This window comes from Colias eurytheme, chromosome 3 (genome assembly GCF_061535395.1).
Source record: "Colias eurytheme isolate Ceu_HAF_F1 chromosome 3, ilColEury1 Martin Lab GWU primary, whole genome shotgun sequence".
Classification (NCBI taxonomy): domain Eukaryota; kingdom Metazoa; phylum Arthropoda; class Insecta; order Lepidoptera; family Pieridae; genus Colias; species Colias eurytheme.
The window spans coordinates 9,356,866-9,372,708 of NC_142982.1; the positions used below are offsets into that span (position 1 = coordinate 9,356,866).

Sequence of the window (15,843 nt, forward strand, 5' to 3'; positions counted from 1 at the left end):
ATGTTCAGTAAAACATTTAATGCGATATGATTGTTCCATTCATGAGCAGTGTCAAAGTTCACGGCCAAGTGTCAAATAGCTACAGCTGATTTAACGTATCGCGGTTTATTTACTCCGTACCTCAGAACCAGACTAATAATAGTACAGTTACACTGTTATTAAACTAATAATCTTATCAAACAGAGTGGAGCACTTGTCCGCGTCTAACCGTTGATTATTTAAACTACTGTATCGTCTAGCTCGTAACTCGATAATTGCACGTAATGTAGTACCTACTGTGGATATAATTGCTCTATAATTTGGATATTCGTTTTTGTTAATCCTATACTGTATAATATGCGCTTCTTTAATGAATTATAGTAACTAAAAAATATGCAATAAAAATAGAGTCAACTTCCCATCCAAATTTTGATCCAAACATTGACTCTCCTTAAATTTTAGGGTAAAAGAACTGCAATGAAACTGACAAAGAATAAATACAGTTGAACGTTGCAAGTTTCCCCAAACAGTAGACAAAGTAAACGCAAATAGCGTTGAACAAGAACAAAAACGTATTTACAATCCGATCAAAGTCAGCCATCGCTAAAACAAAGGGAGTAAATAAAAAAATTACCCCGTGTCTGTGTTTATGCACGCGAGGTGGGTATTAGCGCCAAGCGGACTAGCTTACACCGTACACGATGCCTACACGATATCCAATGCAAACTAATTCAACGTTACGGTACGTGTGCAGTAACTAGTAAATTATTACTCCATTTAGATATACGTTTTCAATATAGACAGCGATTTTTTGCAAACTAGTCTAGTTTATAACGGGAAATTGACAAGGAAATCTTAAAATAAATAAACGAATATTGAATGCTGAGTTGAAAATTAATGTGTTGACAATTTTAATACAGATAGGTATATAGATATAAATATAGATATAATATGTAAATAATATAGTTTATAGAATAAAAACTATATTATTTACATACGTTTATAGAATATAAAATATATAATAATATAGATATATAGAATTAATATGTAAATAATATAGATATAAAATGTATATTAAACCATTTCTGTGATTAAAAAGAACAGTGGTTATTTGTTTTATACTAATAGAAAGTAGGGCTTCTGTGTAAATAAATCACTATTACAATAAAAATCTTGTTCTATATGTACGTCTATTATAACTTAGCCGAGATAACGCTGGTCAACAAGCCGCGAAAGCCCTCGAAACAATTTTTCTTTGTGTAGTCATCAAAACCCATAACCTCTAACCTTTAGTATATGTGTCATAAGGGATAACAATGCTTCACATTTATTACGTAATTCGAATATGTTTAACAGCCTCTAGTCTTAGCCTTCTATCGCGTTTATTACAAACACTATTCAATGTCGTATACCAAATCACACCCAAATCCATAGAGCCTTATTATTTTATCCAGATCCATAAAGTTGACAAAGTAATCAATACTTACATACATTCAAACTGTCTCATTTATAATAGCACCTACGATATAACATATCGTCTCATCGAATTCAAATAAGATTTGCAAACCAAGATATATTGTGACCTCTACACGTATTCATATGTCAAAATAACATTTTGCTTCGTCCGCACAAGATTTTATCGCAAAGTACAGCGGATCATTGTCCACACAATAGATGATTACACTAAGTATTGTAATCCTGTTTGTCATTGCCACAATTGAACCTCACATGATACGCTGTGGTCACACTCTTGCTATTAGATCATTCATATGTTTTTATTCATTGTATAGTATAAGATTACATCATAACTCATAACAACTGTACACTTCATTATTATTAAGCAAATGTTAATTAACAAACACGCGAACTTCCCAAATTTAATAGAAAACAATTTAATAATTAAAACGTTTCAATTCTAAGAAAGCGAAAAATGATAACGCGAAGCAAACATTGATAAGAAAATTTAATTAATAAATGTTTAAAATCTACATGACCCTTTTGTTTTGGGTAAATAATAAACATTAAATGTTTTTTTAATAAAACGTAAAGGTTAAATTAATATGAGGTTAAAGACACATAATGATAATAACAAACAAACAAGTTTTATATTAATAAACTATCGTTACCATTTATCTCAGTTCGCTTGAATGCAGTTTATACTTTATAGTGTGAAAATAAGAAATATGAAGTGTTTGCATACATAAATTAGTTTATCAGTGAGCTATCAATATTCATATTCTCGTTCTTGACTCAGGCAACTTATTGATAAAATATTAAAACAATTTTTATTTCTGCTCTTCACTGGTATAATTCGGTACAAATCGACCTACAAATACTACATCCGGAGGGTCCAAATCGTATAATCCTCTTGAGGTCAATATTAATCTTATCTGCTCTCGGTATTTAACTTTATTTTCGAGACATTCAAAATATAGAAAGAAAGAAAGAAAGAAAGAAAGAAACATTTATTTATCAGAGACAGCACAACACACACACATACATAGACATAAAACATAAAACCGTACAAGTTAAATAAGAAAACACCGCAATAAGAAATAGTTACAATAAAAGAAGCAAATACTTAAATTAATAACATGAAAAACACGTACAAAAAAAAAAAAAAAATAGAATGATAACTACATTTATTAGGGTGTGTCGTAGGGCCCTGACATATATAATCATATTATGTTACTTCAATAGCTCTAGAATTATCCGGAAAAAATTAAATATGTTTGAAATAAAGTAAAGAGAAGTGTAAGGAACAGTAGAGCCTAATATTTTTGATGATTTATAGCAGTAGAGTCGGTAATTCTACTATCTCTCTATTTCCAACTGTTCCTTATAGACAGCTGAAAAAGTCAGATAAAAAAATAATAATTAATAGAATCTTCATAATATATACGGCAACATAACCGTATTATCCTGTTATTTGTTTCATGATGTTATTAGATTACGGAAAATGGGTCATTAATTATCCAAAATAACAAGAGTTATCATATTCAAAATTTTGCATAAGTTCAAAAAATATCAAGTCAGTTCAATAACTTTTATCAATAAAAAAACATAAATGTTGATACAGATATGTACTTTAAACAAGGAAAAACCGACAACTTTTCGCCAAATATTCAGTCATTATTTGTAAGGAGCTTTAAAGCCCATCCAAATATACTAAGAATTAAAAAGAACACGTTGGATAATTGCAATTGTTGTATTGTTAATTGTCCACTTTTTAATTTCACTTTTTCCTTCGATGTTGAATATAATATTATTTATATTGTATGTTTAAATTGTTGAGAACGAGGAAAACAAATTATCTGCCTGTAAATGAAAGAAAATATTTAAGATAAAGATGTAATTGAATACCTAATGCGAAGCTCTTCATGATATACCTAGATTTCAAAAATAAAAAAAGTTTGTACGTTGTAAAAATTAATTTATTATCGCGATAATCATCAAAAGGCTCTACATCATAAAATGTCACTTTTGTATTCGTCGTATGTACGGAAGACTTAATAAAAATAAATAAAAGGTACTCTGATTATTGTAGGTAGAGCTTTTTACCGCTAAATATGAACTTCATTAATACAGAAATAATTTTTGTGTTTAAGAAAATCGCTCCAACACATAAAATTGCGTAGTTCAGTCAAGAATGCTATACTGAAGTTTTGTGAAACCGTGGTGTTTACAAGATTCGCACCTGGCTCATGGCTGTCATCAGCTGATATATTATGTTTCTTGAAGAAGTCTTCGGCGAGACAGGACGCCGCCGCCGCCGAGGCAGAGCTCACACACGCCGCAATACAAACAAGCACTAAACACCTCATGGTCACAGGTACACAGTATGGTCACAGAATACGAAACACACACGAGATCAACGGAGTTCCGCAGACGAGAGCGCGTGCAGCCACATCGGTGCGCATTCCCTAACTGGCTGCGAGCTTCGAGTGACGACCGGCCGCGACTGCAGATCGCATCGTTATAAATTAGGAACAGAAATAAAATAACTGGAAGTAGCTATGAGCTGTCCGGAGCACTTTTAGCAATTTTAAATCTTTTGACTTTTTTAGTTTTATATTTCGAAGTCAACTTTGGAACCTTTTATACGCCGTGACTCCGGTTCCTTGGACTTAAAGTTTCGTGCACATTAAATATTCACTTCGCCGCTTCGCTTTTAGCGAGTATGCTTGGAATAACATGAAACTTTTGATATTGTAAGGTAAGCTTGGCTTAGCAAATGATCAAGTGGAATAATTATTTTGGATTGCAACGTTTGCATTTGAAAGCTTTCAGGTGCTTTACAGGAATTGTGTTGTAGTGTGAAGTCATACGAGTATAATATATAATTAGGTAATAAGCATGTTTGAATAGAGTGTATTATAAAGGTCTGTGCAATGTGAGCAAGCAGCAGCTCGCCGGCAGACAAGTGTGTGCCGCAGCGCTGCGCGCGCACTGCTATCGAACCATTTGAGTCCGCTCCACGAGACACACGACTTTATTAAAATAAAGCCTTAACGTACGACATTTCGTAATTGCAGTTAATTATTCTTCTTATACAACTTAAATACGTAATTGCATACAACTTAAACGCATAATGTGCACGTTCTGTGCGACGCTATATAAGATAAATTCTGCATTTAATTGAAATACACACAATACCTTAAAAACTTCTGTAAACTTATACAATTATAAGACTATCTATCTAAAATTAATTCTTTGAATAAATAATAAAAGTTTACTAATTTTATACCTATTTTGATCAAAAAATGTCTTTGTAATGAATTTGTATTCGCGCTACATTCCGACTGACAAAACTTAAATCAATGCATTCTTATATTCCCCGAACAGTATTAAAACACCTTACATGTGACCTTCGTGTACTCACGTTGCATTTTCACGTTCACCCCGAACGGAAGAGCGTCTAGCCAGACTTCCAGACATAGCTAATACTCGCTACACCATGAATTAAATCACGTAGTCACGGAATGCTGACTCTTACAGTCCTTTGTTTGTATAATGTTCAAATATAACAAGATTTGTTTCAAACGCAGCAAAGATAATTGCATGCATGGCAATTTAAAAACTATTCTAAAGAAAAAATATTTCAAGGACATTGTTATGAAATTCGCTGTTTCAATAACAATAAAATGCTTATTTCAGCTATTGTGTTTTGTGTCAATATTGTTTTCATTACAAAGAGGTCACCCGTGCATCGTTGCAAGAAATCTCACGTTCGCAACACAAAAGGCATTAAAATTATTTAACGAGCCACTTCACACAAACTAACCTCGAATTTATTCGAGTCACATAAAACAATCGCGCACAAAATATTTTAAGGTATAAAGAAGCAGAAATGACCCATTCGGATGATAAATGCCGTTCAAATGCCATATTTATAATTTATCACCCGATAGATAATCCAGGTAGGTTTCATTGAGTCCCGACACCTCGCCGCCCGCCGTGATGCTTTTGTTACTATGGCTATGAGAGCGGCTGCCTCTATTGCTTTGTGCAAGTCACACGATCACGGCGGAAATTGAAAAGTTTTACATATCATAAAGTCTTTTTGATATATTTGCCTAAAACGTTATTTTTATATATATAAATGATCTTGATATTATTCAATTGATCGTGAGCCCTTTAGAACCGTTAAATATTTATGAAATAGAGTTTGTGGTAACGGTGAGCTTTTTGATAAATTTTTATTATTTACTCATACATTAAGACTCTACCTTTTTAAGATCCTCGTTAAGATTTTTAAAATAACGTCAATCCCAATCTCTTATAACTTAACCCAAAACCTATTGATACAGCTCCAAACTGCACACCGGTTATGAATGTTAGTGGTAATAAAAGGGACGTCTCATTTATTATTACAAATATTTCGCGCTGAGCCGAACTCCGTACGGAAGGCGCCACCTTCATTGTATGAATGTACACAATGACAGTGCCCACTTCGGGCTTTGGCGGTAACTTTTGGGAACCATTAAGATTATGATATATACAGGTGGATAACAGCTGCTATTGCTGTTTCTATTTATTTATTAAATTATTATTATTCATTTATTCAGGAAAACATTTACAATTCTTAAATACTCATTGTTTTCTTACACGGTTTATTCGAGTACTATCACATTCGATACTGTAACATTTCAAATGAAGCTATGAAATATTTTTGATGTAACGTTATCAATTGTATAGCAAAATTAAGGTTCTCATTTATCCTGTGTTTTGTAATTTCATACTTCAGCTTCATATCTATGTGTAAAATATTGAATACAAGAAGAAACGTGAGATCCAATCAATCAGAATTCAACTTTATCCATATTGTTAGTAAGAAATAGTAAGAAACATTAACTTGAAGTCTCTCCTTTATGTAAAAAGTGTCTTCAAATGACAGGAAATAGTATGAATTGTAAGTCAGCGTCCTCTCCCTGGCTGACAGTTGCGCGCGCGTTTATGTCTATTGTGCGATGCGCTTGCGCATGCCTTTGGAATTTCATTTAAATCCACTTTTTGTGTGCGAATAGTATTAACCACCTTGTGATTTTGAAATGATTTATATTTGGTGTGACTAATCGTGTGTAACTTTTTTTCTTAAAGATGAATTCCTGATGATGAGTCTTCTTTAATGTGACGGATACACGTATTTTGTAATAGAATGAGGCTTGTTTTAAAATTATCCTTTATATAAAATTTCCTGGTTTAATGAGATGATACTGATTCGCAACCTGTGCTATATATAGTTAGTGGCTCTATCTACATGGAGTAACAAAGTTAAAAGTTCTAAGTTTGCAACGTAATATCTTACAATCATAGATTCTATAAAAACATCTTCAACCATAACCTTTCTTGTCCCATATTTATAGCTGTTTAGGTCGTAAACATTAACGTTTTTACCTGTAAATAAAAATAATTCAGTTAGTATATCAGTCTAGGCGTGTCGTATCTTGTCGACACACGAGGATTTACGCAAAGCACACAAAAACGTGCACAAAAACAAGCGAACACAATGCCCACAACCGTAAAAATTCTTTACAAATAAAATCATCTAAGAGATGCGTACTCATTTTGTGGCCATTGTTTTGTATGAATCTCGCTTTGAAATACTGAAAGCATTATTGTGGCATTATGTTTCAAATACTCTGTTGAAATATACTTTAGATATAAGGCCGCCCTACTTTCATAGTTTAAAAATTTGCTACTAATTTTATTAATGCGATAGTTTGTAAGAATGTATGTTCGTTACTCTTTTACAGAACATAAACTGAACTGAACATATTGAACAGAATTGTATCATACTTTACAGTAATGTAGATGGTGTGTCAGAATAAAACAAAAGCTATAGAAATATACTATCTTTTACCACTGAGTTCGTCCGCGGGTTAATCCACAAGACATAGCTAAAACACTTAAATGTATAAACGTTACTGTTAACATTACTTAATTATTATGCCATTACAACACTTTATTACGAACACTTAACTTAAAAGAAAAGCTTGTCTTTGACTCTCAGACTACAAGGGTCCGAAACGGCCGACGCGTTGTTTGTAGCTAAAATATGTACATATTAACGATCAGATAGTGCAACATCATCATTTGCTCAGTCGGCTACACTAACACAATTGCCGTGTAATTAATTAAGACCGGGAAAAGGTAAAATTTAATGGCTATCTATGATTTTACGTTTTAATAGGTGAAAGATTTATTATAAATTTGGACTATTACACAGTATTATAATAGAAAACAAAGCATGTAGCTGTAGTATTTATGTTTTATGACAGAGTTTAATGCTAGGCGTCCATTAGAGGCGGATCGGGCCGGGCCGCATCGCAACGGGCCGTCTCTAATGGACGCGCTGTTTGCTCCTGCGTCCACCTGTACGGGGCGCGGCGGACCGCCTAGACGGATTTTATCTAACAGACGCTCGCCGCTCACATCCGCCTGCCTGCGTCCACTAGACGGGTCGGGGCGGGCCGGGCCGCAGCGCACCGCCGGCAGAAATCCGCCTGCGAAGCGATATCCGCCAATGCGTTGCAGCCCGCCCCGGCCCGATCCGTCGCTAATGGACGATGTTTCATACAAAACATAGGCCGGCGTATTTTTGCGTTGCGATGCGGCCCGGCCCGATCCGCCTAGTGGACGCCAGCCATTAGATGGAGAGCGTATTTTTCTGAAAGAGGTTGATGTTCGCTTATCAGTACAAGATATGCTCCAGGCCAATGTATTTTGTGGGAAAGCCTGCGAGTGTACTACGTAACAACGCACTTCAATGCGTTATACAAGAGAAATTGACTCCATTTGAAGTATTGTGACATATCTTCTTATTAAATTTGTGGATGTGTAATAATCGACATTTAAAAAATAGTAGATAACCGTATTCTCATTATGAAAGTTCTGAAAGTAAAAGTTTTAAATGCAATGTGATTGTCAAGATGTCCACCTTCTGTCCTCCATACACCTAATATATCGAACGATTATTTAATATAAAAAATACAAAACAGCAATATGCAAATACCATTGAAAATAAATAATTTTCAAGCACATTAAACGCGATTCAAATCTTCGATCATTATTAAACTTTCCTGTCGATACACAACAATAAACATAAATAAAAACAATTTACTGAATGCGATTGGAAGCGAGCCATTGTTGAGCAGTTGAGAAATAAACGAATCTATTGTCAATGCGATATATAAATCATTTATATTGCGAAAGCATTCAAGTCTACGTACTTTAGTAAGAAAAATTTCAAACCCTTTGTTCAGGAAATAATTGAGTGTTGATATAAAGTACCATTAACTGTTCATGAAGATCAAACAGATTATAGAATTCATAGAATTTCATTTCTACTTCTGTTACGTGAACAATTATATTATGTAATCGACCCAAATGGACTTAAAATCAAACTGCAAACATAAACGTTTTCGACGTTGATTTCGATAAATATGAAGATAAGTAAATTCATTTGTCGTAAACTGTAACGCGTAAGACCGGTATAGACAACTCTAGCTTTTATTCAAGCGTACATATAATAAAAATGGATAAATCACATTTCCTATGTAGGTTTCTTGTGTGATCAGAAAAGTTCACTTCGCACATTCAATTGGGACATTCAGTGTTAATTTCAACACTAAATCAGATATCCTGATTAAATAGAAAGAATGCGATAACCGAGTGAGCACAAGTTTATATAAATAGATAATGCGACTTAAATATACAATTTTATCAGTAGTCGTCTGAAAGAATGTCTAGGCAAGCAAACACTGACGCTTGCGTTCGCGTTCCCACCCCTTCAAAGCCTGTCACTAGCGAGATATGATTCTAATTTATAATATCTCGTTTTATACGCTCGATAAAAACCTTCACACGACAACACTTGATCATTACCAGGTCGTTAACTTATTTTGTGACAGGAAGGACAATAATATCACAAAAAAATAATTTCGTTTCACAAAATAAGATAAACTAATTATGAATTATCTTCATATTGTACTAACTATCCGTATCGCTGAAGAGAAATCATTTCTAATATTTTATGTCAACAAAGTTTTATCAAAAGCTTACGAAGCTTTCACGGTACTAGCGCTGATCGCGACTATAATCATACAGAAACTAGGTACCTTCCGTTTCCTTTATCTTATTAATACTTTTGTAATCTAAACTTACAAGGATATTCGGCTAGGGAACCTTGTCATTGCTTCATTTTTTAAATTGCGCTTTTTAATGATTAGATTGAGGTAGAGATAGCTTATTATTTCTATTCCTTTATGGAATTCATAATTTCATAATATCAGTTTTACACCATACAATATACCTGTGTATACTAAATAATTAATATAATAAATTCATCTACTTTAAAAACATTCCCATATTAAAATTATGAGACATACTTGTACTTGAAATTAACTTTTACAGAATTTCATCAAACATTTCATGTCTTACACGGCTTTCATATTTCAAATAACAAATAACAAGACGCGAGCCGACTCGCCTCAAATTATACAAATTACGCAAAAGATATTCAAATTCATATTCGCAGTTACGTTTACAATTTCAACAGCCCTCAAGCTTGTTTTATTTACTGAGTAAAACATTATTCACACAGCAAATGATGTCTGCCGAATATATTTTATCTCACGTATGAAATATTTTTGAAACGTTATGTACCTATGTTTACTCGAGATCTAGAGGATCTTAGTTTATTCAAATGCCACTCGTTTATTTAGCTTATTTATTATTTACCTTAACTAAATATTAGAATTTGCTCTAATTGTTTACATTCCTCAAATGTTATTCCTACGGAAACTAACAAAATATGTATTTCGCTCGCCTAAATAACTATAATTCCAGGCATGTTTCACAACCGCATGTAATTTATTTCACAACTACTTCAGTATCGATTTTAATGGCTCAGGTCAACTATAACCTTTTTACAAAGTCCAAGAATTTGTTATCTAGTCTTGTAGCTATACAAGACTAGAAAATTACGTAATTAGCTCCTTGTGCTAGAGCTGACGGTGTTTTCACATATTTCGTCGCTCTACGTGCATTATCCTATATAGTTATTGGTTATAATTAAGAACGTTACAGCGCTCAAATTAACTCTATAAAATAAACATATGAAAGTATAACTAATAAAACAGCATTATTAATAAAACGATCGTTTATGTCATAAAAAGCTAGCTTTTCAAATAAACTCTTATCTATCTAAAGCAGCACCTGAATGGTGCGAGCGAAGCGCGAAACGCCCGCCGGCATCGCTTTGATACACCGCACTCGCATATCAATACAAGATAAATCGTATCTCAATGAAAATCTATTTCATGCTTAAGCTGCTTCTACGTCACATTATTAATCCGTGCCATAGCTGTAATGAATGGCTTTGCTTGTAATTAATGTGCAAAACAGAATGAGCTTTGATAGTCATCGAAGTGGTTTGAATTAGAATTTGAAACTTTAGTGCTTAGAATATTAACATGTTATGTTGTGTTTATATGATAAATTGTGTTTTTATGTAAAATCGCAATAGGTATTAGATATTCTTAGTCTCTATTAATCTATATTAATCTCTATGTTTATCTATTAAATAAACAGTAGATATGAAAATATTTAAAAAATTTCATAGTTTGACGAAACAATAAAGTAAGTATACATATAAATTTGGATTATTAGAAAAGCCATAAACGCGGCGCTATCAAGACGTCACGTAGACGAATGAAACAATTTCACAGAAGGTGTTCACAAATCAGTGGAACGTCATGCCGGTAATTATCCGGGCAAGTCTCCCAGATCCGATACAATCTTCCATCCCGAAGCCTGTGTGACTAACTCGTGAGGAATGCGACGTGCGAGCGCCGGCGGTAGTCGGGCGCGAGAACCTGCTCAAGGCACAACTGCAGAACATCATAACACAAACACATTATACACAAAAATCTGTCTTCCCCACAAGGAATAAGGATGGAGGTACCTGCGGCAAAATCATTTTTTATATTCCTTTTTTAGAGGTGTCAGTTAGCGCCGGCGACAAAGCAATCCTGTGATACAGCCTCCGAAACTGATAAATAGATCAGGCTTTTAATATTTTAATTTGCATGTTAATTAGGGATAATAACTTAACAAAAAAATATGAGATATTTGAAAGACACGGAAAATTGATCCCAGTTTTGGTGAATTAATAACATTTGGATGTATTTCATGTAATATTTGAATGTTATAGAGACTGTCCCTTTCATAGGTTTTAGCCCAAAAGATTATTATAATTCAAGTTTTGCAAAGTATTGCAATTCCACAAATTGCTATCATTATCGATTTCTTGAACTATTCCCGCTATCCTATAAATAACAATACTTAGGTTCATTGACAAAGCTTAAATTTTAGTTCGTAAAACTAAAGTTTGCGAACAGGTAAGTAACGAACGCCAGGAAAAAGTTTTAAGGCTAACATTAATCATTGCCAAAACTTAGCCGTGAAGAAAGGAATTATATCTTCTTTGACATGTTCTATGAGTTATGAGATTTTCTTGTAGGACGTGTTTTCAAGATATAATAAAAAGTAGGTGTTAGTTTGGAAGCAAAAAGAAAGGATTATTGATATCAATGATGTAGCTATGATTCAAATATTGTATTTAATTCATACACGGAATAATTTAGATGCAGCTAATATTTTAAAATTGCAAACTCAATATTTTGAAAGACAATTAACTACAGAAATCGACTTTCTTGCTGTGCTTTATCCCTTGTGAGACTCAGAAAATTGCAAAACGTTTAAAAATTTAAATTTCTACATTTCGGTACTTAATTTAGGTACTTCAATGTAGATAGATAATATAAGTACAAATAAAAATCGAACATAGGTACAAACTAAAAGCGAATAACAAACAAATTTTACTAAATGATGTATAATCAACATAATTCACAACTTGAAGTTTTAAATGTTTCATAGTTTATTCACTTTTATCCTAACTACACCATTTTACGAATACGTATAAAAAGTTATTGCATAAATAGCTAATATGAACCTCAACTCCCAATAATCCTTGCCGTGCTGACAATAATAATCAAAAACCACAACTACAGACAACTCGTGACGTTTATTAAAGACGTCTACTTTACCAACTTCCCCTTTCAACTTTTTCAATTTCGACCCAAGCTCGGGGCTTAGACGCGAAACGCTTTTCGGTACTACACCTATGGATAAGCAGAAAATTCTTTAAACGCTTTCGAACAAAGTTTTGATTAAATAGTTATCCGGCACAAATAGTACCAATTTATATTCCTTTTAATATAACAACTAAAATCAATAGTTGTAGTGCCCTTACAAACTTATACAGGTAAATTAGCTTGGAGAAATTTTTGCGTTTGTAGTAGTGTATGGTCAGCAAATAAAATAAAACAACATTTTATTTTTAGTTTTTATTTTATATATATATAATGGTTAGGGAGCCAGGTGCAAATTGGGTTCATTATTTCCTCTCAAGAGATAATTCGTCAGAAGCATCAGAGTATAGTATTATAAAGCCTCGTGAACGTCAGCTGGCGCTCGGTTGGGGGGGTGAGCGGTTGTAGCCTCCCACGCACGTAGGAAAAAAAATACATTCATTCATTCATTTCCTCTCAGCTAAAAATTTGTCAAATTGTAGCTAACCCAATATCTCAACGCAAAAAAATAATCAGCTGGTTACAACATGGTGTATTATACGTCAGCTGGTGTCTCGAACATGAAAGTTAAATTTAAAGAAAAATTTATTTTCCGTCATTTCCTCTCAAACAAAAATTTACCTGATGATAGCTTATATGTAACTGTGGATAAATATATAGGTCAGCTGGCTGTATCTTGGTGGAAAAACCGTCAGCTGATACGGGAGGCTACAACCGCTCTTCCCCCCAACCGAGCTCCAGCTGACGTTCACGAGGCTTCATAATACTATACTTTGATGCATTTTACTAATTACCGCTTGAGAGGAACTTGGTCATAAAATCTGTTCCTGGCTCCCGTACTATAAGGGATTTTAAATTAAACTATATGTGTTTCTCCTCTGAAAAAGATGAGACTTTATTTTAATATTTGCACATTTAACATACGTATAACTTTTACATTAACTAGACCGGGAGATATTGACACAAAATTTCGAGTCATTTGTAACAGGATGGCGGTTCTACAGGGGTCTTAGTACGCAATGACAAAAAGAAAAACGATGGTGTGAACGCTGGTACCGGCGGCTTAGTCACGTAGGCGTTAGTCGAACTCGTCGGAAAAATAGCGAAGTCAAACAATTTGTAACACAAAAATTTTAGAATTTACCGATAGCCCATAAAAAGAAGTAGGCGGTAGTGTCATGCCATACTTTTCCGGTGTGACTTACAGCCCGCCATACCGACGCGAATGTGTTGATTTAAAAAAAAACAATTCAACCATTTGTACCAGGCTAACTTTTGCACAGGTAACCATCGTCGTGCAGCCATTTACGAAAATCGCCATGCCATACTTTTCGGACGATTCCAAATGGTCGCCATACCGCCGAAAATCTGCAAATTTTTTTTTTCGCCGAACCATTTGTACCACCCTAAATTTTTTTTTCAACAACTCCTGAATGATTATAAATAGAAGTGTGATAATGCCATACCTGTGGGAGGTGGCGAATGTGTATAAGATTTTTTTTTATTGTAAGATTTTATTCGTATTTTGAACGATTAGTAACAGTATGGCACTAATTTTTCCTGTAAGTTTGAGGTTCAACGAATATAAATACAAAATTTCAAAGATCTAGGTGGTGGAAATCTTCACTTATATAAATTAATACTAAATTAATTTTTTAAGTATGGCAGCACTTTTTCCCCCTACTAGAAGTATGGTAAATATAATAATGGTCACATTTTATCAAATACTCTCCAAAAATCCAAATGCAATACTGGTACAAAAAGTTTGGCGAAAAAAAAAATTTTTGCAGATTTTCGGCGGTATGGCGACCATTTGGAATCGTCCGAAAAGTATGGCATGGCGATTTTCGTAAATAGCTGCACGACGATGGTTACCTGTGCAAAAGTTAGCCTGGTACAAATGGTTGAATTGTTTTTTTTTTTAATCAACACATTCGCGTCGGTATGGCGGGCTGTAAGTCACACCGGAAAAGTATGGCATGACACTACCGCCTACTTCTTTTTTATGGGCTATCGGTAAATTCTAAAATTTTTGTGTTACAAATCGTTTGACTTTCGCTATTTTTCCGACGAGTTCGACTAACGCCTACGCGACTAAGCCGCCGGTACCAGTGTTCACACCATCGTTTTGCACGCCTCATAAGCGAAGCGTTGAGGTGGGTACTACTGTCACTTCGCGCAAAACATCTGATTTTTCAAACTTAAAATGTCTTTATGTATCATACATTGCACTTGTAAGATAATACATACACACACATATTAAGAAAAAACACTATTTTTAACATTCATGATATTTTTGATGTCATTTTTGTTATTTAAACTAGTTAAAAAACAGTTTAAAAAAGTTCTGTCTTGGACGTCCGTGTGTCTGTATGTGCGGAGGATTTTCTTGTTAACACGATAGCGACCGAAATACTTTACTAATCGAGTCTTTTTTTTTCTCTTACGCTTGAGTATGCTCAGGAATAGAACCCTTTTATTTTTCAGGGTCTGATTCGATGTGGTTTAATTGTTATTAAATAAACAAAAATAATAATTAATAAATAATTATTAAAATAAATTATGAGGCGTGCACTTTTGGATTTTCCAAACTATTTCTTTTTGTCATTGCGTACTAAGACCCCTGTAGAACCGCCATCCTGTTACAAATGACTCGAAATTTTGTGTCAATATCTCCCGGTCTATACGTAATAATTATAATTTTTGAATGAAATGTGTGCTTTATGTTCACGGTACCAAACGACTGCACGTGGCACCTGCGGACAGCGTAAACTGGTTTATTCTGGTTTTGTGCGTGTTTCCACTTTCCACTATCAAGTGACGATTTATTTATTTGTTTTGTTTCGTAATTATTATGGTCAAATATTAATTATGAAACAAATTATTATGGACACGATATTTTATTGTTTCACGGTAGTCGCCTTGTCGTTTGCTCAAGGACGTGAAATTGAATGATATATTTTTTTTTATAAAGTCAAAACCATTTTCTTTCAAATAAAAACTTGTTTTTATTGAAAACAAAAGTGTTGCTAGGAATAAGTATAAAATTAAATAGTAATGTTAGGATATCGAAACATTTTTGTATAGGCCAGAAGTCAGAACGATATAGTGGAAACGCGCTCTAAGATCTGAGTAATATACACACCACTACATATGCAAAAATTTCTCCAAGCTAATTTACCTGTACACCTAGTCTTACTTATTAGAT

General features: G+C 33.7%; 1 protein-coding gene across 1 annotated transcript in view; it reads right to left on the reverse strand.

The window, feature by feature from the left end:
• Positions 1–3,945, reverse strand: part of dally (division abnormally delayed protein) — an 85,367-nt gene extending 81,422 nt beyond the window's left edge. Inside the window, exon 1 of the mRNA XM_090120015.1 lies at positions 3,677–3,945. Coding sequence (XP_089976141.1) covers positions 3,677–3,803 — 127 coding nt within the window. The 5' untranslated portion in view covers positions 3,804–3,945. The remainder of the gene's footprint in view (positions 1–3,676) is intronic.
• Between the last annotated feature and the right edge of the window lie 11,898 nt (positions 3,946–15,843).